The 22,440-nt window shown below is 49.6% G+C and overlaps 1 protein-coding gene across 2 annotated transcripts in view; it reads right to left on the reverse strand.

Moving 5' to 3' along the window:
* The window catches only part of TBC1D22A (TBC1 domain family member 22A), a 316,479-nt gene that overhangs the window by 34,859 nt on the left and 259,180 nt on the right, over positions 1–22,440 (reverse strand). For both annotated transcript variants that reach the window (XM_045779679.2, XM_045779681.2), the window contains exon 12: positions 1,318–1,413. In XM_045779679.2, coding sequence (XP_045635635.1) covers positions 1,318–1,413 — 96 coding nt within the window. The remainder of the gene's footprint in view (positions 1–1,317; positions 1,414–22,440) is intronic.

Below are 22,440 nucleotides of genomic sequence, written 5' to 3' on the forward strand. Positions count from 1 at the left end.
AGGCTCCTCTGCTATGAGCCTGCTTCTTCCTCTCCCACTCCCCCTGCTTGTGTTCCCTCTCTCGCTGGCTGTCTCTATCTCTGTCGAATAAATAAATAAATAATCTTTAAAAAAAAAAAAAAAAAAGAACTCAAGGGTCAGTGGGTGAGGGCCATTTCTCGGGCACACGCAGCTCAGGGCTGCCAAGGGTCGGGGCTCAAGAGTGATTTCTGGGGCAACGACGAGCCTCCATCTTGGCACATTCTCGTGCACAGCACCCCATGGTCATGAACTCCTATCAGCCCTGAGTTCTGTCTCACCTCCCCCCAGCAGGCAGAGCCCCCAGAGGGAGGCAATGAGAAGCCCACACATGGTCAGCCTGGAGAGCCCCAGTCCACTAGGAGGTGCTCGGGGAGTCAGCCCAAGCACAGGGGTGTGTGCCGGCCAGGGTTATACCATAGCTGGCCTCTGTGGCCCAGGGAAGCTGTGTCCTTCTCCCTCAGAAAAACAGCCAAGCTCTCCACAGGCCAGGGTCCGGCTCAGCCAGCACTGTTCTCCCAAACCTCTCAGAGGAGCCAGGGTGCCACAAGGCCAAGCAGACTGCCAGAGCCACCACACTGTGACCTGGACACAGGGCATCCTAGTCCTAAAAGCCAAGGGGCTCGAGGAGGTGAAGTGGCCAGAGTGTCCCCGGCCAGCTGGGGCAGAGTCTGGTCCCTGGTCTCCACCATTGGTTTGCTCTTCCGTGTACCTTGAGAGGCCCCACTTTCCTGGGTCACCAGGCAGAAGGACTCGAGCATCAGGAATCATAGTGGATAGCACCCTGTGAAGGGGTCAACACCCCCATGGTACTCGGGCCACCACACGGAGGCACACTTGCGGAGGACATGGGCTGGGGACTCGGCCCCCACAGAGCCCCTAGTCAAGCGCAGAGCTGAGGAGCGGGTGCCAGTGTGGCTCTCCACCAAGTCGCAGAGAAACTGCCCAGAGAGGCTAAGCGACGTGCCGGAGTCACACAGCTGCCAAACGACCAGCCGCCTAGGCAGTCTGCTCAGGGGCCAGCACCTCCCCTAACACATCGCAGCCCTGCAGCCACCCCTTGGGGCCACGCTGTCGAGGACACACGTGGGCTCAGGGAGCGCCTCTGGGAGGCTGGGAAAGGGCCGCATTTCTGGCTCCGGGGGAGCACGGCCAGCGCACTTTCCAGGGTTTGCCGAGCTTGCCAACCACAGGAGGTCAGTCTCACGGCTCCGGCACAGACGCCCCGGAAACGAGAGTGTCGTGAACCACTCCCAGGAGAAAATCAACACGGGGCCTTTCGAGGAGGCATTTACTTACCTGGAAATCCCTCTCTTCTAGAATTTCCTTCCTCCATCTCACCAGAAAAGCAGCGCAGACGTACAGGTGGAAATGAGAGAAGCCGTCGGGTTCAGACTGCAAGAAAGAACACAGGGGACGTTAGTACGACCGTGCGGCCACCAGCGGCCAGCTTACCCCCCACCAGGCAGAGCCCCCAGGAGCGCTCAGACAGCCCAGAGCGTGCGTGACTTGCTCGCTTTTACTCCATCTCGTCTCCTTAGCATCAATACAGGTTTCTGATGGAGAGGGGGCGACAGCTTGTTTATCTGCCTCTCCCGCACAGATGACAGCCAGCAAGAGGAGAAGGAGACCATGAGCACGCATTCTGTGTCCCGACCCGGGCAGGACATGTGCCCACAGGGGCCGGGTCACTGGCCGGGGCTGAACGGTGGTCCTCGCTCCCCCGAGGGCACCCCCAGGGAAACGAAGCCAACTGGCATCAGTGGGGTGGGGAGAAGGCTCTGCGCACGTGCTCCTACCCCACGGGCTCCTCCCCAGGCCAATGCTCCCTTCCTACTATGGGTTCAGCTCACCCCCTCTTCAGGGGTGCCCCCCTCCTCCCATGCCTGGCCTTCATTCAGGCGTGCCCCCCCACTTCTGAAACCAGGGTTCTGAAAACTCAGCTTTTCCCATTCTCTTACAACACAACTGAGTTACAAATCAATAACCAAAGAAGGTTCAAAAGACGAAACAAAATCACAATGAACCACATATGTTTCTAGATTTTTAAAAAAGTATGCTAACAAGTAAGCTTTGGTTCAAACAAGTAAATCCTCAAAGAAGTAAATCCTCAAAGCAGGGGATGTGGCCACACCGAGGTCCCTGGCAGGCAGGGGGGCTGACGGCACAGTGCTAAGGAGGAGGCCGGGGGAGGGGCTGGAGCCTGGAGTCGGACTTCACCAGGCTGCCCAGAGCTAATGACGGTGTAGGCATGGCCCTGCCCTACACATCCTCACCCAGCAGGGACCGCTGCTCTGCACGCTTCAGCCCCGATAACAAAGTCGGCTTTGCCCCAAGTCTTTCTGGTAGACAATAACACAGAGCAGGTCAGAGTACTTGCCCTAACTCACTAGAGTTCTTACTATGGTGTTACGGAACTTCATCAGATGCTCTCCCTGCATCAATGGAAGTGATAAGATCGCTTCCCTTTCATCTGTTCATGTGATGAGTGACATCAGCATACTCAGTTCCTTAATGTTGTGCCAACCTTGCATTCCCGGGTAAACTCAATCTGGCCACAACGTACTGTATTTTTTCATCGCAGATAGGTCCCATTCGCTAATGTTTCATTTAGAGGATTTCCACGTCCACACGGAGACTGGCCTCCCGTTGTCCTTTCTTGAACTGCCCCTGTCCAGCTTAAGCATGAAGACTGTGCCTGCCTCTTTCTCCCTGTTGCCACGCTCAGAGTCCGTACAAGACCAGGACATCTCCCCTTGGCACACTTGATAGGCATCCCCTGGAAACAGACCGGGCCTGACGTTTTCCTCGTGGAAAGATGTGGATTCCTGATTCAAGTTCTAACTCCTCAGACTCCTTCAAAATTTTTGACAATTTTTCTTTCTCTAAGAATTTGTCATCTAAGTTTTCAGATTTGTTCATAATATCCCATTTTTCTTGAAATCCCTGCTGCACATGTAGCCGGATTCTACTGGAGAGTCTTAGTACCATGTTTATATATGCCTTTCCTCAGCATTGTCTTCACTGGTGCTAGAAGTCGTAATTTTGTCAGTGTTTTCCAAGATCCAACGTGGGTCTGTGTTTGATCCGCCAATCTCTTATACTTCCTTCGCTTCTGCTGTGACGCTCACCAAGGCCTTCCAGCTACCGACTTGTCCTTTTTGCTGTGGATATTGTCTAATATACACAGATGCAGAGTGGCTTCAAATTATGTCTCAATCATTCAGTCCTTTCTCTAAGATCGATGATGATTAGCTCATTGGTATTTGGCTCTTCTTCATTTCCAACACAAGCGAGCATTTAAGGCTACTGACTTTCTTCCGTGAGCCCCACTTCTGCTGCATTTCACAGCTGAGTAGTATCTTTACTGACCGTAAGTTCTAAGAATTTTCTGCCTTATGTTATGATTTACTTGTTTGAACCATAACTTACTTACTAGCCTGTTTTTTAAAGTCAATAAACAAATGTGGTTCATTTTTATTTTGTTCTGACTTTTGAGCTTTCTTTGGTTACTGATTTGTAACTCAATTGTGTTGCAAGAGAATTTGATTTAGGGGCGCCTGGGTGGCTCAGTCAATTAAGCATCTGACTCTTGGGTTTCGGCTGAGGTCGTGATCTCAGGGTCATGGGATCCAGCCTGAGGCTGCCTAAGATTTTCTCTCTCTCTCCTTCTGTTCCCCACCCACCCCCCATGTGCTCTCTCACTAGCTCACTCGCTCTCGCTCGAATAAATAAATCTGTAAAAAGAAAATGGGATTTACATGACGCTCATTCTTGTGTTTGTTTGGACTTGGGTTTGGAGTGGAAGACAGCTTCCGCAAAAGCCCCATAAGGCAGCAGTTACAGATCAAAAACACACCTGGAGCCAGAGCGCCTGGTCTGAGCCCTGGTTCTGCCGCTTATTAGCTATGTGATCAAGACAAAGCATCAGGCCTCCCCGTGCCTCAGTTTCCTCATCTGTGAAATATTATGAAGATTAAGTAAATTAAACAATATAGAGTACTTAGGATAATGCCTGGAGCATAGGCAATAGTATGTAAAAGCCAGCTATTGTCACCAGGTGTGTGTTAAAAAAGAGTGGATATTCTGCAGTCCTCGGACACAGTATCCTATGTGTGCATTACGTAAATTTAATCAACAGTGTTGCTCAGATCCCCTATAACCCTTATTGACTTTGTCACTTGTGAGCTACCAATAACAGAAGTGTGTTAAAAATCCTATTACAACAATGGATCTGATTTCTCCTCACAGTTCTTCCAATCTTTGTTTTATATATTTGGAAACTATGTTATTAGATGCACACAAGTTTTAAGTTATTTTATCTTCCTGGTGTACTGAACGATATCAATATATACGATCTTCTGTATGACAAGTAATGCTTTTGCCTTGAAGTCTTCTGGGAGGGGGGCAGGGGTGTGATATGACCGTAGCTACTTACAACATTTGTTGGACTCATTTATTTTAAGCAGTTCTTTTTGAGGTTTAACTGACATACAATACATTTACATACTGAAAGTATATAATGGCATAGATTTTGATATATGTCTACACCTGTGAAACTACCATCGCAGTCAAGACAGTGAAGCTATCCATCACCCACAAGTTTCCTCATGCCCTTCTATACGCTCTCCCCCCAACTCCCAGTCCCTAGCCAATCACTGATCTACCTCTGTCACTACACGAGTTCACACTTCCTGCACTTCGGTACAGAGAGAACCATACAGCATGTGCTTTCATGCAGCTACCCTGACTCAGCACTATTACTTGGAGACTCAGCCATGTCGCTGCATGGCCATTGCATGTGACTGCTCGGTAATATGTCATCAATACCTCTGAGAGCCTGTTCACCAGAGCTGTTTGCCTGTTGCTAGACACTGACTAGTTTCCAGCGTGGGGCCATGACAAACTCAGCTGCTGTGAATGTGCGTGTACCAGTCTCCGTATGGATAGATGCGTTCACTTTGCTTCGATAAACACCGAGGAGCAAAACAGCTGGATCACACAGTAGCAGTATTTTAACTCTGGAGACTCTGCACTTGACATCCCCACCAGCAGCAGATGGAGTCCCAGTTCTGTCACCTCACTGCCAATATACAAAATGGTCAGTATTTTTTTTTTTTACGATTTTATTTATTTGACAGAGAGAGAGACAGCCAGTGAGAGAGGGAACACAACAGGGGGAGTGGGAGAGGAAGAAGCAGGCTTCCCAGCGGAGCAGGGAGCCCAACGTGGGGCTCGATCCCAGGACTCTGGGATCACGTCCTGAGCCGAAGGCAGACATTTAACGACTGAGCCACCCAGGCGCCCCAAAAAATGGTCAGTATTTTTAATATTAGCCCCTCTCATAGGCAAGTGGTAGGATCTCATTATGGCGTTAATTTACATATTTACATTTCTAAATGACTAATGATTTTGAACATCTTGAATGTACTTATTTGACATTTTTGGTGGAGTGTCTATTCAGTTTTTTCCCCTGAGTTGTTTCTTATTTTTGAGATATGACTTGACTTTTTATGTACTCTAAAAACAAGTCTTTGATCAGCTACGTGCTTTACAAACACTTTTCTCTGACTATAACGTGTCTTTTATCCTCTTGACAGTGACTCTTGGAGAGCATGAATTTTAAAGTTTGATGAAGTTCAGTCTACTACTTTGCTCTTTTATAGATCCTGCTTTGGGTGTCATTTCTAAGTAATCTTTGCCTAACCTAAGGGCATAAAGGTTTTCTTCTGAAATAGTTTTAAATTTTATATTTAGTTCTGTGATACATTTTGAGTTATGTTATACAAAAAACTATTACAAGAAAATGTTATACATTTTGTATATGGTGTAGGGTAGGGGTTGAAGTTCATTTTTAAGCACATGGATATCTAAATGCTCCAGTAATTTGTCAAAAAGACTATCCTTCCTCCGCTGAGTTAATAATTAAGTAGTGTTAGTCCTCTATTTTTGTTCTTCTTTATCAAAGTTAATTTGTCTATGTTAAGTATTATGTACTTCCATAACAATTTTAGAGCCAGTTTGTCAATTTTTCCAAAAAGCTTGCTGGGATTTTAATGGAGTTGCACTGAATGTATAGATCAGTTTGGGGGAATTGCATCTTAACAATATTGAGAGTCCTGCCTCATGAACATGGTATAGCTTACCACTGACTTAGCTCTTCTTTAATTATTCGTAACAGTGTTTTATAGTTTTCAGGGTATAGATCTGTTGCATCTTTTGTAAGATTTTCCCAAAGCAGCTTATTTTTTTTGGCACTTTTAAAAATAGTGTTCTGAACAAAAATAAACTTAAAGTGAGACCTGAAACCATAAAATTCCCAGAAAAAAAACATAGGCAGAAATCTCTTTGACATCAGCCATAAAAACATTTTTCTGGACATGTCTCCTCTGGAAAGGGAAACAAAAGCAAAATTAAACTATTGAGACAACACCAAAATAAAAAGCTTCTGCACAGCAAAGGAAACAATCAACAAAACAAAAAGGCAACCTACCAAATGGAAGAAGAAATTTGCAAATGACATATCTGATTAGAAGTTAATATCTAAAATATATAAAGAACTTCTACAACTCGACATCAAAAACACAAATAATCCAATTAAAAATGGTCTGAGGAACTGAACAGACATTTCTCCGAAGAAGACATACAGATGGCTACCAGACAAATGAAAAGATGTTCAACATCACTCATCATCAGGGCAGTGCAAATCAAAACCACAAGGAGATACCACCTCACACCTGTCAAAATGGCTAAATCAAAAACACGAGAATAACAAGTGTTAGCAAAGACGTGGAGAAAAAGGAACCTTCATGCACTGTTGGGAATGCAAATCAGTGCAGCCAACGTGGAAAACAGTATGGAGGTTCCTCAAAAAGTAAAAACAGAATTACCATATGATCCAGTAATCCACTACACAAAGAAACTAGCTCCAAAAGACACACGCACCCCACGTTTACCGTAGCATTATGTAACCACCAAGATCTGGAAGCAGCCCGTGTCCGTTAATAAGTGAACGGATAAAGACGTGGTGTAGATATAGAATGGAATGTTACTCAGCCACAGAAAAGAACGAGATCTTTCATTCGCAACAACATGGATGGAGCTGGAGGGCGTAAGCTAAGTGAAGTAAATCGGAGAAAGACACCATGTGATTTCACTCGTGTGGAATTTAAACAACAAAACAAAGAAAGAAAAAAAAGAGAGAAACAGACTTCAAATATAGAGAACTGGAGGCTGCCAGAGGGGAGGTGGGTGGGAGGCTGGGTGAGGTAAACGGGCTGAAGTGCACACTTATCGTGACAAGCACTGAGAAATGTATAGAATTGTTGAAACGTGTTCTATAACCTGAAACTAATGTAACACTACATTAATTGTACCTGAATAAAAAAATAGTAAATTAAATTTAAAAATAAAAACAGTGGTTTGAAAATTTTTAATTTCTGATTGTTGCGAGTTATTGAGATATAATTTGCCTGGCATATTTTTTTCATCCTTGTACTCTTTCTGTGTCATTATATTTGTCTTACAACTAGTACAATGTTGGATTTTAAAAACTCCAGACATGGTCCCTGTGGAGTTGAGTTCCTGCTAACTGTGATTCCTGATTCACTCAGAGTAATTTGCATCCTTTTACTTTCAAATTTATAGTTATTCTACTCCCTCTATTATTTTTCTTCCTTGTCTACCACTGGACTGATTTACTTTTTCCCCCTTATTCCAAAGCCCTAGCTCCAACTATCCTGGAAGTTACTGAATTGTTCCTAATGTTTTAATAGTTACTCTACAAATGTTAACATGCATATTTAACTTAGGGTCTAAGATAAATCATGATCTCTATTACCTTCCCAAACAACACAGAAGTGAGGGATATTTTCATTCCAGGCACACCAAAACACAGATCTTATGTTCCCTGGTGAAATGCTAATACCGGCCAAGATTTTAGTTCTGTCTTGATTTGTTAACATTACAAATACAGATATTCTTCTTACTGTTTCAGACATCAGTGTGCAGAGTTACTCATAACTTTAAATTTTCCTGATTATTCCTTCTTGCACCTAGACCCTTCTTCTGAAATCATTCTCCTTCTTGAAATGGAACCTTTAGCAGCTCCTTCAGTGAGAGGGTCTTTTGGTAATAAACCCTCTCGGTTTTTCTTTGTCTAAAAATGTCTTTACATCCTTCTCTTTACTGGAAGTTAGTTTTGCTGGATACATGATGCCAGGTTGGCTCTCATTTTTAAAGAGGTTACCTCATTGTCTTCCCGGCCTCCACGGTTTAATGCTACGTCTGCCTATCTTCCCTTCACAGGAAACCTACCTTTTCTCTGCACCTGTGTGTGACCTCCTCCGTGTTGGGTGTTCTGCAACTTCCCTATACTATTTGTCTGGCTAGAGATCTCTCAGGCACCCTGGGTCCTCAGAGTAAGCCACTTCTGTCAATCTGGGAGACATCATTACTTGTCCCTCTGCAGTCTCTTTCATTCCTCAGAAATCGGGGTGGGTAAAGTTGAGGTCTTTTCTCTATTCCCCTTTTCCCCGAAGCTCTGTTTCCCTGGGAGAGGTACTTTCTGGGAGTCTCCCTTCTAGGTTGTTAGTCAGCTCTCCAACGATCACACTTCACAATTCCTGGGCAACAAAAGCATCCAGCAATTTGAAACCCGGCTCTTTTCTCGCACCTGCCTTGAAAATTGTGATGGATCCCCTTCCCTTGTGCTTGCGTTCAGTATGCTCCTTTCCTTTATCTTAAATCCCATGAGCTCACTGTCTAGCATGTCTCAGAGAACCCTACAATCCGTAGTCTTGGCGGGTCTCTCCACAGTGTGTTTTCTCTGCTGACTCTCGCTCTTCGTGGCCTGCTTCCTTGTTCTGTCGTGGGGCTCCCCTTCTGGAGCTTCTGTTCCTTGGAACTTTTATCTGTTGGAATTCTTTGAAGCTTGCATCAAAAATGATTTTCTTTGGGGGAAAAAACTGTGCTTACTTCTACCTGAATCTAAGGGCACTTTTATCCCCAGACTACTTTCAATTAAATTTTCAACCTGAAATTCTTTAGGACAAATAGGTCATGCAAATTAGGGCTCCAAACCCTTATGAATCCAGGACTGTGGTGGCATCTCTGAGGGGAGGGGTTTACTTTCTTTTCCCTTTAACTTCCCTGGCCAAAGCTAAGAAAGTCAAACACCAGCACCCACTGAGTCTCCGAACAGTCCCCCCAGGGTTTGTCTCCCCCTGCGGCTTGCTCCAACGCAGACTCTAGAAATGAACCAGCAGATTCCCCTGGGTGGGCACCTGCTTTGATGTTGCCCCCTTATCGCTTTAGACTTACATTTTCTCATGATTTCTGACCATTGACAGTATCCTTTCCTTTACGGTTATGTTTTTAAACATTATACCAGCATCCTCTGGCGTATCCTGTGACACCAGCACAAAAGGCTCTGCCCTATTCGTTTTCTTTAAATCAACAATAACTATTAACATTTAAAATGTCTGTTTTGAAACTAAAGCCAACTAACAATTTGAACTTGGTGAATGCTGCTAAGACGTCCGTGACAGCGACCCCACTGATCTCGCCATCTGTCCTTGGGCCCCTCCAGCCCCCCAGCACACTGAACAGGATACCCTCTCTAAGTGCACTCCTATCTCATCACAGCATCGTTTCTAAAGGTCCACCGCCTTTAGGATAACGTCCAAACTACTTAACGTGACATAATCCTCTGTCGTCATGGACCCTGTCCCACCTCCCACCAGACACTGGACCCTCTCAATCTCCCCCCAAACGCCAGCCCCTTCCAGCCTCACCTCTGCTTTTGTACCTGCTGGCAATACCTCAGCAGATAATCCTTCCCGAATTTCATCGGCCACATAAACCCTATTCATTCCTCAAGGTCCTTCCCGTGTCTCCCAGGGAGCCAGCTGACGTGGCCCTGCTCCCAGGAGCCCAGCCAGTTGTCTGCTGTGGCATCTGCCACACTGTCACCCTCAAGGCTCACCTGTCCTTCTCCCACCGCCCTGGGAGCCTCTTCTCTCCATGACCTCCTCTCCTTTCGAAGACCTGCCCCAAGCCCCACAGCAGGAGCAAAGACTGGATGAAGTCACACATACCCAAACCCACTCACTTGGGTGCACAAAGGAAATGGACGGGCGGGACTCTGAGAGCAAACGTGAAGACACACGCCTTTTTCTTTTCAGATACTGAAGGTGACTGAACAACACACAGAAAACAGGGTTCTAAGGCCTTAGGAGAAGCAGCCTGGCATCGCGAGACTGCTAATTAGTATTGCAAATGCTGAGAGAAGAAGGTCTCCAGGAGCATTCAGGGATGTTCCAAAATGATGACTTCTCCAAGGAACCCTGTTTACACTTTTAATTTGCTTAAGGGCCTTTGATTTAAGGGAGTGCAGAAGTCAGCCCGAGGCCAGCCCTGCTGCGGGCCCTCGCTGGGACTCCAAGGCTGGCTGGAGAGCTGCAGCCCCACGAGACGCCCCCAGGGGCAAGCAGAGGGCCCAGGAAGCCACACTCCGACTTCCGGAGGGGCCCAGCATTAGGGGAAAACAGGGTTTTACAGCATCGCCTAAGTGGATTATTTATCTTTGATGACTTGGTAAATTACACTAAAACAGCAAATTAATAAATAAAAAATTCATATCATCGTGAAAAAAGAGCTTCTGCTTTGACGAAGCTTCACCCAGACAGTAACAACCAGCAGCTACACAGGGCAGGCTCGGGAGGCTGGATCTCGTCAAGAGAGGCCCACGGCTCGCCCCTGCCCACAGCTCGCCCCTGCCCACAGCTCACCCCTGCCCACAGCCCACACCCACTCAGCACAAAGGGATGTCCGCCATCTCCAGAGTCTAGTACATGCAACCAGGGCCTTTCTGACTGGTGAGAAGTCAGCCAGGCCGACCAGGCATTTCTGACGGAGAAGCAGAGCTCTGGAGGGGAAAAGGACGTGACTTTGAAGAGCACCCCTGGGGCACATGGCAGGTGGAGCGCTAGATGACGAGGGTGTCAACCCACAGGGAATCACAGCGCTGGGGGCTGGGAAGCTCCTGACTGCGAGGGCAGGTTCCAGAAAGGTGCCTCCCTGGCACCCTGGGCACTGGGAACATGGGGACCGGCCACCCAGCCACGCCTCCCAGCCCACTGCCAGCCTGCAATGGCAGAGCCCAAGCGATCAGCTCACAGCTCCCCTCCTACAGATGAGAAGACAGGCAGAGACCTCCAGCAGCTTGGCCGGGTCACAATGCAGGACTGCAGATGGCGTGCTGCACACAGCCGAGCCAGCCGTGAGCAGTGCCCCTGACCACAGGGGGCGCCATCAGGAACCACCCTGCCCTCACTGCATCGGGCTCTCGTCGGTTGGGCAGGGCTGGTGCTGTGTGCTGTGCTCCTGCCGGGCTCACACAGTCCGTCAGCCACCAGGCCCTCCACCGCCCGAGCCCCACTCTTCCTGCACGTCCCACCGCTGGCCTGCACACCTTCCCACCCCCTCCAACACGGAGCCACAATACCTTCTATGTGGAAATGAGCCCACACGGGACCGCGGCCGGCCGACCTCTCTCCCTGTGGCTTTTCCTCCCAGTGGCCTTCGAAGCTCTCAGGGGCAGAGCCCACATTTTACCACCTTGAGACCTGCGCAGCACAGCCCAGAGTCTGCAGCAGGACTCCTGGTTTCTCAGAGCGGAACTTCCACCTCTGTGGCGGCCCCCCGCAACGCCACCCCGTGACCAGCTGGGTGAGCAAGGGCTTTGTCCCGGAGCACTGCATTGCGTGGGAGAGAGACTGGACGTGGTCACCTTCAGGATGCCTATAGCGCAGGGTCTGGTCCCTGGGTGCAGACCCAAGTCAAGGGCCAGCCCCTGACCATCCTTGTGGTCATGGGATTCCCCGAGCTGGGGTCAGAGGAATGCTCACCCTGGTGTTCCCAGAACCAGGGGCCCTGTCTTCACAGGAAGTCCTAGCCTGGGCACAGGGCACAACAGTCCGCACACACGGCAGGACTCCCTGGGGACCATTTTCATCTCAAGAAGGGCAGGACTGTCAGAGAAGGTGATGGACAACAGGGAGGAATCACCAGGGTCTCCAGGCCATCACCAACGAGTGGCACCTGATCCCTCCTGAGCTGCGTGATGTACCTGAAGGGGTGAAGCAGGTCAGGCTTCTGCCACACAACCCGAGGGAAATGTCCAGTCCCTGCACCACATGGCCTGCAACGTGCATGCAGCCCAGCGACATCAGGCCAACAGAATGGCGAGCTCAGGGCTGTGTGTGGACAGGCTTCACGCTGGCCCATAACTTCTTTGGAAAACAAGTCTCCTCCTAAAATCCTCGTTCAGAACAAAGTCAGGATTCTGAGGACAGGGAATTCTGGAGATCAAGGAGAAACACTGTTCCTATAACCGATAACATTTTTAAAAATCCTAAATCTCTCTAGCCGAGGAAGAGACAATCCACGTAAGCGCCCAGATGCACTTGGAAATGACCATAGAAGAGCCTCCATCCCACTGCAATCGGATCAGACAGCTAGAATCTCCAGGTCCTCAGGCTTTACTGCCTCCAGTAAACTGTGTCTACTAAACTGGGCAGCATGCCACAGAACTCGCTCCGAAAGAAGCTGCATGGTGAAGGATGCCCACATCACTCCTGGGGGACCCTGAGCACTCAGCACCCCACCCCCCCACACACACCAGGCAGAGGTGATGAAAAGGCATGAAGACAAGCCCAAACCATGGGCGGGCGGGCAGCCCTTGGGGGTGCAGAGCCCACCCCTGCAGAATTTTCTCTGGGGGGGGGGAGCACCCAAGAATGCAACACAGCAAATGAGTGCATCTTTATGGAAAAGACACAGAAGTTCTCCAAAAGACATAAGAGAAAACCTAATTAAACACGACTTATACCAGGTCAGTGAACAAAAAGATTCAGTACTGAAAAGATGTCAATTGCCTTCCATTCTAATTTACAAGTTCAATTTTATTTCTAATAAAAACTCAGGACTTTTTGTGGCATATGAAACTTATTCTAAAGATGATTCTGAAGAGCAAGCGGCCAAGAATAGCAAGACGACCCCAGAGATGAAAAAATAAGGCAAAAATTTACATCCCATATCAAGATACTCTGAGACACTGATAAAGGCCATGTGTGCACAGGACGGACGGACCAGTGCAGCAGAGAATTCAGACACATGCCCATGCTAATGTGGGTATTCATCTACGGAGTTGGGTGATGCAGATCAACAAGGGAAGGACGGATTTTTCCACAAATGGTACTGAGACACCTGGGCATGGAGAAAACAAACTTTAGATCCCTACCTCATGCCGTACACAAAGCCAAATTCAGAGTGGGTTACGAAACAATTTACAAGCATAAATTCTTTAAATCAATAAAGTCAACAACACGAACATTTCAAACTGGTATGTGACAAAGACACTATAATTAAGAAGAGTATGGAGGACACCCACGGTGCGTGTATGACCGGGGGAGGGTATCCGCGGTGCGTGTATGACCGGGGGGAGGGTATCCCCGGTGCGTGTATGACTGGGGTATGACCAGCAGCCATATTTTATGACCGGGGGAGGGAATCCGCGGTGCATGTATGACCGGGGGAGGGTATCCGCGGTGCGTGTATGACCGGGGGGAGGGTATCCGCGGTGCATGTATGACCGGGGGAGGGTATCTGCGGTGCGTGTATGACCGGTGGAGGGTATCCGCGGTGCGTGTATGACCGGGGGAGGGAATCCGCGGTGCGCATATGACTGGGGGGAGGGAATCCGCGGTGCGTGTATGACCGGGGGGAGGGTATCCACGGTGCGTATATGACTGGGGTATGACCAGCAGCCATAATTTAGTATCTCCCTAGGAATCAGTAAGAAAAGGACAAACTAAGGGAAAAAATGGGTCAAGGATATGGACAGTGGTCAGCATAAACAGGAAAAGCTGCTCACACACACTGGTAATCAGGGATGTGCAGAGCAAAATGAGAAAAGAAGAGGTCGGTTCATGTTTATGGGCAAAAACCAGAAATTAAAAGGAATTCAGAGAATGGGAAGAAGAGGAGCTGAAAGAAATCCTACATATGCTGGGGGGTGGAGGGTGCAGCCACTTTGGAGGGCAACCTGGTAACATCTCGACGTTCACACCCTGTAATCCAGAAATTTCTTAAAGCATCTCCTACAGGTGGGTGTAAGGAGACACATACAAAAATGTTAGGTTGAGCATCGTTTTAATTTAGAAAAACTTGCAAACAACTCAAATGTCTTTCAACAGGAGAATGTTATTAGCACGTAGTACAACAGAAAACTCCAAAGGATGAAAACAAGTAGGACACAGCCACATCCACCAACATGAATAAATATTAAAACAGAGAGTGGAACAAAACAAGCATATTGCAGAAGAATTGTTAAGTAGATGCCTTTTATAAAAGTTTCAGAATATTCACTACCATACGATGTAGTTTTTATGGACACATGCACACGTGGCAAAAATACTAAAGAACACTCAGAAACGATACAAACCAAATTCAAAGTCGTGGTTACTTCTAGAGAGGAAGGGAAGAAGCTTCGGTGGTACAGACTAAATTTAATTTCTAAATAAGAAATAAAAGATCAGAAACAATTTTTTTTTTAAAATGGTGGATTTGACCAAGCTGGGTAGTAGATACAGAGGCACCCATTAGATTATCTACACTTTTCTGTATACGTAAGATTTTTGATAATTAGAGAAGACGACCGGGGACTACTGGAGATGGTCTTTTCTAGAGGCGCCAGGAGACGCGGCTGCGAGGAGGGCCCACGGACTTGTGTGGCTCAGCCCCGTGCAGGACTCCATCCGGCCCCAGCCCCGGGCCGGCATCCAGATTCTGGGGCCGCAGGTGCAGCCCGTCCCTGGATCCTGACCCCGCGTCTCCTCCCAGCCCCTCGCTGCTCCGTCCGTCTTCCCTGTGACCTTCGTTCAGAGGCTCTGCCCTCCGGTCCTCCCCAGAGCAGCGCCCCTCGCACGGCTGCCCCCGTACGAAGCTCAGAGGATGAGCGACACAGCACGGCACGTACACCGGGCCACCCGCCCCCCTTCGGTGACTGGTTGCTGGAAAGAGATAAATCCCGACGCCCCTCACATTATGAGTTTCTTAAAAGTGCGTTTCAGTTCCTCAGCAGGTCTGGGTTTGCTCATGAGATGACAGAATGCAAGTTCAAAATGACTGCACGATTAGCTAAATGCAGATTACTTACACGTGACACACTTTCTAAAATGCAGGAAATAAGGCAAAGAAACAGGTTCCCTTTTACTTTTTATAACAGAGAAACTGTGATAAAAGGAACAATTTTTCACCTTTAATTGCATCATTAAGCCTTCCTTATAATTTTTGGCCCTGAAATAAAAACGAACAGCCTTCTGGCGCCAGGAGATTTTCCTATGTACACGTATTTATGTAGATGTATTTTTGAGGCCATTGAAATGACAGGAATTGTTTCGCATTCTTTGTTCAGATTCAAGTGCACCAGCTTCGGCTGTGCAAGCAAAATCTCTGCTATGATTTCCCGTGAAATATTCATCACCAGGCCACTGCGCTACACAATTAACTGCCAGGAATGCGGAGCACGCCACTTTAAATTCCGCACCCACACCCCCGGGTCTGGGCACGGGCTGGTCGTGGAACTGCAGCTCGCTTCATCATGCAGCCACATCCGGAGCCAGAAGTGAGCCTGGCGCGCACCCGGCCGGCCTCCAGGTGACTGATCTATTATCTCTACGCCAATCTCTATTATCCTTCGCCAGATACTTATCGGCATGTGTCTGTCCACGTCTGAGGACGTTCCAAATGGTTAAATGACAGAGGTCACGCCAATCAAACTCACTCGGCGCCTCGTCGGGTAGATGCCGGCCTGCACAGCCTCGCGGGCTGATCTGGGGAAGGGAGGCGGCCTGCACTGCGCTCCCAGTTCTGGGATGTGGGCTGTGGCTCTAGTGGACCCGAAATTCCTAACCAAAATGAGTATTTTAAAGCTATGCAGGAGGGAAAGAAAAAAGAAAGAAAAAAAACATAAAACAATAAAAAAAAATACTGGGCTATTTCTACAGTTCCTAATGAGTGTTTATTCTTAGGTTGATGTATTATTGGTCAGAGTTGTCTAGAGAAACAGAACCGACAGGATATATGCACACACTCGCACACACACTCACGGAGGGAGAGACTGATCACGTGACTGATTTTAGGGAATTGGCTCACACGCTGTTGGAGGCTTGCTCGGAGGGCCCAAAATCGGACGGGGAAGGTGGGAGGAAGGCAGAGCTCCCTTCTGCTCGGGGATGTCTTTGCTGTCTTCAGTCTTCGTTGTCTTCAGGCCTAGAACTCACTGGACGGGGGCTCGACCCACATCGTGGAGGGTGACCTGCTTTGACCAAAGTCCACCAGCGTACATGTTAAGCCCATCCAAGAACACCTCCACAGAAACATCCAGAACAGTATTTGACGAAATGCCTGGGGTATCGTGGCCCAGGGAGGCGACGCACAAAATCAACCACCACAGCTCATGACCTCCCAGACCAAGGTCTGTCCTCAACTTCAAAAGACACTCGTGTGGTGACGAGCCCCGGGTGTGACACGCAGCTAATGAATCACTGAACGCAACCTCAAGGACTAATGAGGTCCTGCACAGTGGCTACCGAACATTAAAAAAAAAAAATTCCTGGGGCGCCTGGGTGGCACAGCGGTTAGGCGTCTGCCTTCGGCTCAGGGCGTGATCCCAGCATTCTGGGTTCGAGCCCCACATCAGGCTCCTCCGCTATGAGCCTGCTTCTTCCTCTCCCACTCCCCCTGCTTGTGTTCCCTCTCTCGCTGGCTGTTTCTATCTCTGTTAAATAAATAAATAAAATCTTTAAAAAAAAAAAAATTCCTTTACAGATTTAAAAAAAAAGGAGGTGGAGCTGGGCCAAGGAGAGGGACAGAGAATACTCGGGAAGGATAAATACGTTGTTGGGTGTTGTTTTTTTTTAAACTAATTATTACATTACTTAAAAAAAGAAAAGACACTCATCAGTACAGGGCTGCATTCCTAGGTCTTTTCAGATGCCAAACAATTGGTCTGAATTTTTAATTCACCAACAAAATCATCAACATTCCTGGAGGAGCCGCAAACTTCTAAGGCTCACGGAGAAGAAGTTTCTCCAGGGTGTTGGGAGAGAGTTCCGGAACCTGAAGAGGCAGGGCCAGCTCCCTGCCCCTCTTCAACACCTGCTCCCCACAACCCACCTCAGCTTCGGGCCCGTAAGGGAGGGGTTGATCCTTAAATGCAAAACAGGCACCGGGCAAAGACCGGGTGAGCACCAAAGCAACAGTGGCCTTGACTTCACTATACTGGCAGGTCTCAGGACAGGTAGGGGTGCCTGTCACCACCAACAGAGGAGGAGCGGCCCACACACCATGACTTCACATCACAAGTTCACATCACAAGGACCAAGCTGCCCGCAAAGTCCTGTCTCCTTTATGGACAGAATCAAAGACATCCTTCTAATGCTGCTCTGTCAAACTTCATGAATTATATACGCTCCGGAGGACGGTGGGGCCCAGAGCCAGCGCTAAATCGTGAGAGGGACTGACTGTGTCACCAATCTCAGCTGCCCTTGCCACGGCCCCTTCCACGTCCCAAATTCAAACATGGCACACCCGACGACCTGGCATCTGTGAGCCATGGATCGCTGTCTGGTCTGGGGACACCGCTCCAGGGGCGTCTCTGCTGCCCCGTCCAAGCTGATAAACTCCACTGTTTTTTACATTCTGTCAAGGACGTTCCTGGCAAATTAAAAGGAAAGCAATCCTGCTGTGGGTCCTGATTGTTTTTTCTTTGAAGCAAGAAATGACATCACAGCAGTTAATAACTCAAATCCTCAATCCTCTCTGTAGACAGAACTTGGCCCGAAGAGCGTTAACGGTCAGAGTGGGTAAGCGCAGCTCTGGGGACGGAACCAGCACTCAGTCCCCACTCGCGCAGGCTAACGCCCTGGGGAAGCCACACATGCAGGGGATGGGGAGCCCGCCCTCCCCAGGCTCCCTCCTGGCTGGCCCCGAGGGCCTGTCCTTGCCTACAGCTCCGCATGCTCAGCCCAGACCCCGGCCGCCACCGCCCAGGGCACCCCCGAGCCAGCAGCACCAGTGCCCACGTGCCAGAGAATGACAAGGCCCACGGGCACCTTTCCCACTTTAAGAAGAGGCAGCCTCCATCTCCTTGGCTTGCAAGGGTGGCCCCGGGGGCCAGGACCAGGACCCCACTGCATGCTGCCAGACCAGGTTCATGGGGGGCAGCATGCCACGAGGGCCAAGCCACGAGTCCACTCCCCAAAGGCCACTTCTGGCTCCACCTCCCTAGTGACTAGTAGCTTCCTCAGAAGCCATCCTTGTAGCACCCAAAGTGGGGGGCGGGGAGTAGAAGAAACCTCGGCTGACGCCCTCCAGCTCCAGGTGAGCACCAGCGGGACCCGTGTCTGCCCAGACAGGGGACAGACTCACTCTGTTCCCACCACAGAGCAATCAAGGACATGTGCTTGGTCCAAAATGCTAGGTTTCCAGTATCCTCGACAGGGAGTCCCCAGTAATTCAGCTACCAGAACACATGGGAGCCGAGAAGCGCGGGCCGCGACCCGCACCCGGCCTGTGCCAGCTCAGTGCTTGGCATTGTCACACGATGACGCTCTGAGGGACCAGCAGATTTTCTCCGCGAGGCAGAAGCAGAATCGCCCGGGGGGCAAGGCCGGGACTTGTAACAAGCCCCTGAGATGACAGTCATCACGCACATCAGTCTAAGAACCACTGCACTGGGCTGGGAGCCTCTGGACGGGAGGAGCCACCCTCTCTTCACGTGGGCGTCCCCGGCAGCCAGCGCGGTGTCCACACACAGCGGGGACACAGAAAATGAGAAAAGTGCCAAGGGAGTGAATGAGTGCTATGCTCAAGTCCACGTTACCGACTCAGCGAGCCGCCCCCAGCGGGCTGTTCTGACCCCTGCTCACCACCGGTGACCAACATCTAAAGGGGCCTCAGGCCACCGACTCAGGCCACCAAACCCGGGCCAATACTTACACCTGCCCCTCTGCCAATGAGGCTGCGGACAAGACTTTACCACTTTGCAACGGATCCGAACAAAAAGAATCCATGTTCGCCTACTAGCCATTCTCTAGGGAATCCCCAGATTTAGCAGAAAATAAAACCGTGAAAAGAATTTATGAGATAAAATAAGGAAAATTATCCAGGCCCTGCAGCACACTCAGACATCGGTCCAGCTGTCCAAGCCCCATGACGACTCTGATGTTTTTTACCCTCCCGGTCTTGCTGCCCCTCCCAATATCCCTCCCCTGGCGAGGCCTTCACACACACACACACACACACACACACACACACACAAAGGTATGGGTGTGATTTTTAAAAATATTTTAAAATAAGACGTGTCAAAAGTCTCCCAAAGTAGAAAGCACAGAATAAAAAACCCCAGGTACCCAAGTCAAGATCCACCATGATCATACATGGCCAAGTCTGTTTCATCTGCTGACCCCCACTCTGCCCACATGCTGCTGGAAAATTCTAAAGAAAATCCCAGACATCACATTTCACCCACAAATAGTTTCTTTTAGAGCTAAGGGCTATTTCTAGAAGCCTCACCACAAGACCATTATCATATCTGAAAACAGTAATTCCTTACGGCGATGGGAGCACGCCCCAGAAGGGGTTTGGAACATGCCACCCCAAGACATGGCACCTCGGCAGAGCGCGTACTTGAAGCTGAAGGAGCGTGACGAATGGCAGCTGCTGGAGGGACTGTCACAACCTCCCCGGAAGCAGGGCTTTAGGCGCCCACGTGAGACGTCCCCTCCCTCCACCTGGAGGAAAGGAGCGTCCGCACCTCTGCAGACGAGGGACGGGGACAGGCACCTGGACGAACGGGCCTCCCACACTCCGTCCTGGGCTACTCCTCCACGACTCCCCACTCTTCGTCAAACTGAGCACAAAGACACCCAGGCATAAAGACACCATTTCTCCAGGCCCTCATCCCCTTACGACGGCAGCCGTGCCGCATAAAGCTTACATCAAATAAATCTGGGGGCCCTTCTCTTGCCGGTCTGGCCTTGGCAATGGGGCCCCAGCCAAGAACTTAAGATGGAGGGAGGAGAGGTTCTGTCCCTTCATCTCCAGTGAGCCTCTTCACTGCTGCCTCGCTGCACATGGGCTCCAAAGACGCGCCCGCGGACTCTGACAGCCAGGGTCTCCGCTCTCCTGAAAGCTCTAGGCTCCCTCCCTCTCTCCCTTCTCTGTGCTCGCTGGGGACGCCTGCCACTTGTGCGGTGGGTGTTTCACAGTCCCGTGGTGAGCCGAGCCGCTGTCCCCTTCCCGGGGTCTCCCAGCAGCGTGCACCCGCATCTGGAGGCTCGACGGGAGTCAGAGGTGATGTGTTCCGCGAGAATGGATGCAGAAGTAGGCCCTCCGTGTCTCCGCACAACAGGACGGTGTCTGTGGCCCGCCCTGTGATGAGCTGACCAATGAGCAGGTGCTGCCGGAAGGACCTGTCCCCTACAGAGCACCCGGGAGCCACCTCCGACGGAGCCACCTCCCACAGCTTCCGAAGCCACTGGCGAGCGCTGCCTGCGCCATGACCTCATTAGGGCGACCGTGAAGGTCTCCCCCGCTCTGCGTTTACAGCTACCTGTCTCCCCTAAGGAAGAACGTCCCCGGAAACCAGGTGATCACCAGAAAAGCGCAGCCCTTGCTCGAATTTGCTTTTATTTACCAGTTGACGCCCTAGCAGCCTTCCAAGGCGAGCCGCTGAGCTTCTATTCAGGAACCATTATGAATCCACAGACTTCCACATATTTGATGTGTGTCAAGCCGCTGCCATCCTAATGCTTCCTGACAATCTTCCCACGTCTGGCCCCTGGGAGCCCCTTGAAGCCGGGCTTCCTCTTGCTCCAAGAGGCCCCCTGCTTTCCTGACGACTGCGCATTCCAGACTATCGTGAACACTCCCCCGCCCAGGCCCGGGGTCAGGTTTTCCTGAGGGCCCAGCTCCTTCTAACGGGAATGGCGTGAGACTCTGCGGGGTGCTCCTTTCCACCGGGCTCGTCGCTGGGCCAGTAATTTACAGTGACAAGAGCTCGGAGATATGATTTTATTTCTTTTAAAGAGAAGAATAGAGCAGGGGTTCACACTGAGTCTTCATTCATATTTAAAATTATAGGGTTTTTACTTCTTTGATTTTATACTTGATTCTCTCTTATGTTAAAAATCTTAGTTCCTATAACATTATCATAATTACTTGCTTGCTTTATCCTAATGCATGTATTTATGTGTAATATATGTATTTTAATACGTGTGTATATAAATAATAATTTCACGACAGCACTAATATGATTACTAACAACCTGATTACCCAACAGAGTTTCAAATGTTTTTTGCAATTACTTTTGTCCTTCAGATGCGTCCTACTAGGGCCGTAAGTGCAAACTGTTTGAAAGTCTCTTTGAGGTAAATTTTCTCCGTGTGATTAAGCCACCAACTCAAGATCTAGTTAGGTTCATTTTAAGTTTTAATTTTGTTCTTGCTTTTTAAGGACAGCTTTCTTATTTAGGTTTAGCGGGGTTTCACAATTATGTAACGCAACACGTAACTGCCGAGTGAACGCCGGAAGCAGGTTGCATCGGCACGGCCACGCTGCCTCCCTGCCCTCCGCCGGGTCCCGCCCTCCCGCAGAGCCCGGACCTTCTGCCCGATCCTGGCATTGACAGTCTAGCTTGTAACAGAAGCAAATACATGTGTGTTCAGGGAAAGGCGCACGTGTGTGTGTTCGCACACACTCATTATTCTCCCAATCAACCGACGGACAGGTTAAGTGCTGGAACGGCACACATGCTGTCTTCCAGGAAACAGTGCAGCCAAGAGCCCAGCGGCGGCCCACGGAGAGCACCTGCAGCCCCCCTCACCCCACACGCACCACAGCAAACAGGCCTGTGGGTACAGCATCTTGTGTTTTCTCCGACGTACCTTCTGGATGGTTCCTGGGTGAGCAGGTCACAGCATGGGTTCACTGCCAGAGGGCACCAAATACACCCGTGTTCAGTCTCACTGGGTCTCTGCTCTCGACCTGATGAAGCGGTTGTTACCTCCTGCCGTCTGTACCCTTTCTGTCAGCTTATGGGACGGTCACCACGGGCCGAGGGCTCGTCTTCAGTGGGCATCGGATAGTATGACTCCAGAACAGACGTGACTGCATATACGCTGCCAGTGTGCAGGAATGAGGGGCTGTGCTGGCTTGCTTTCTTGAAGCTCTTTACTCGGAGATAACCGTAGTCTCACACTCAGTTCTAAGAAACAGTACAGACTGGCCCCATGTCCCCTTCGCCCAGTCAGGTGCTACCCTTCTAAGCTACAGGCAAGGGACAGTGACCAGGTG

Source organism: Ursus americanus, chromosome 17 (genome assembly GCF_024610735.1).
Source record: "Ursus americanus isolate L20-20 chromosome 17, mUrsAme1.1.p, whole genome shotgun sequence".
In the NCBI taxonomy this organism is placed as follows: Eukaryota; Metazoa; Chordata; class Mammalia; order Carnivora; family Ursidae; genus Ursus; species Ursus americanus.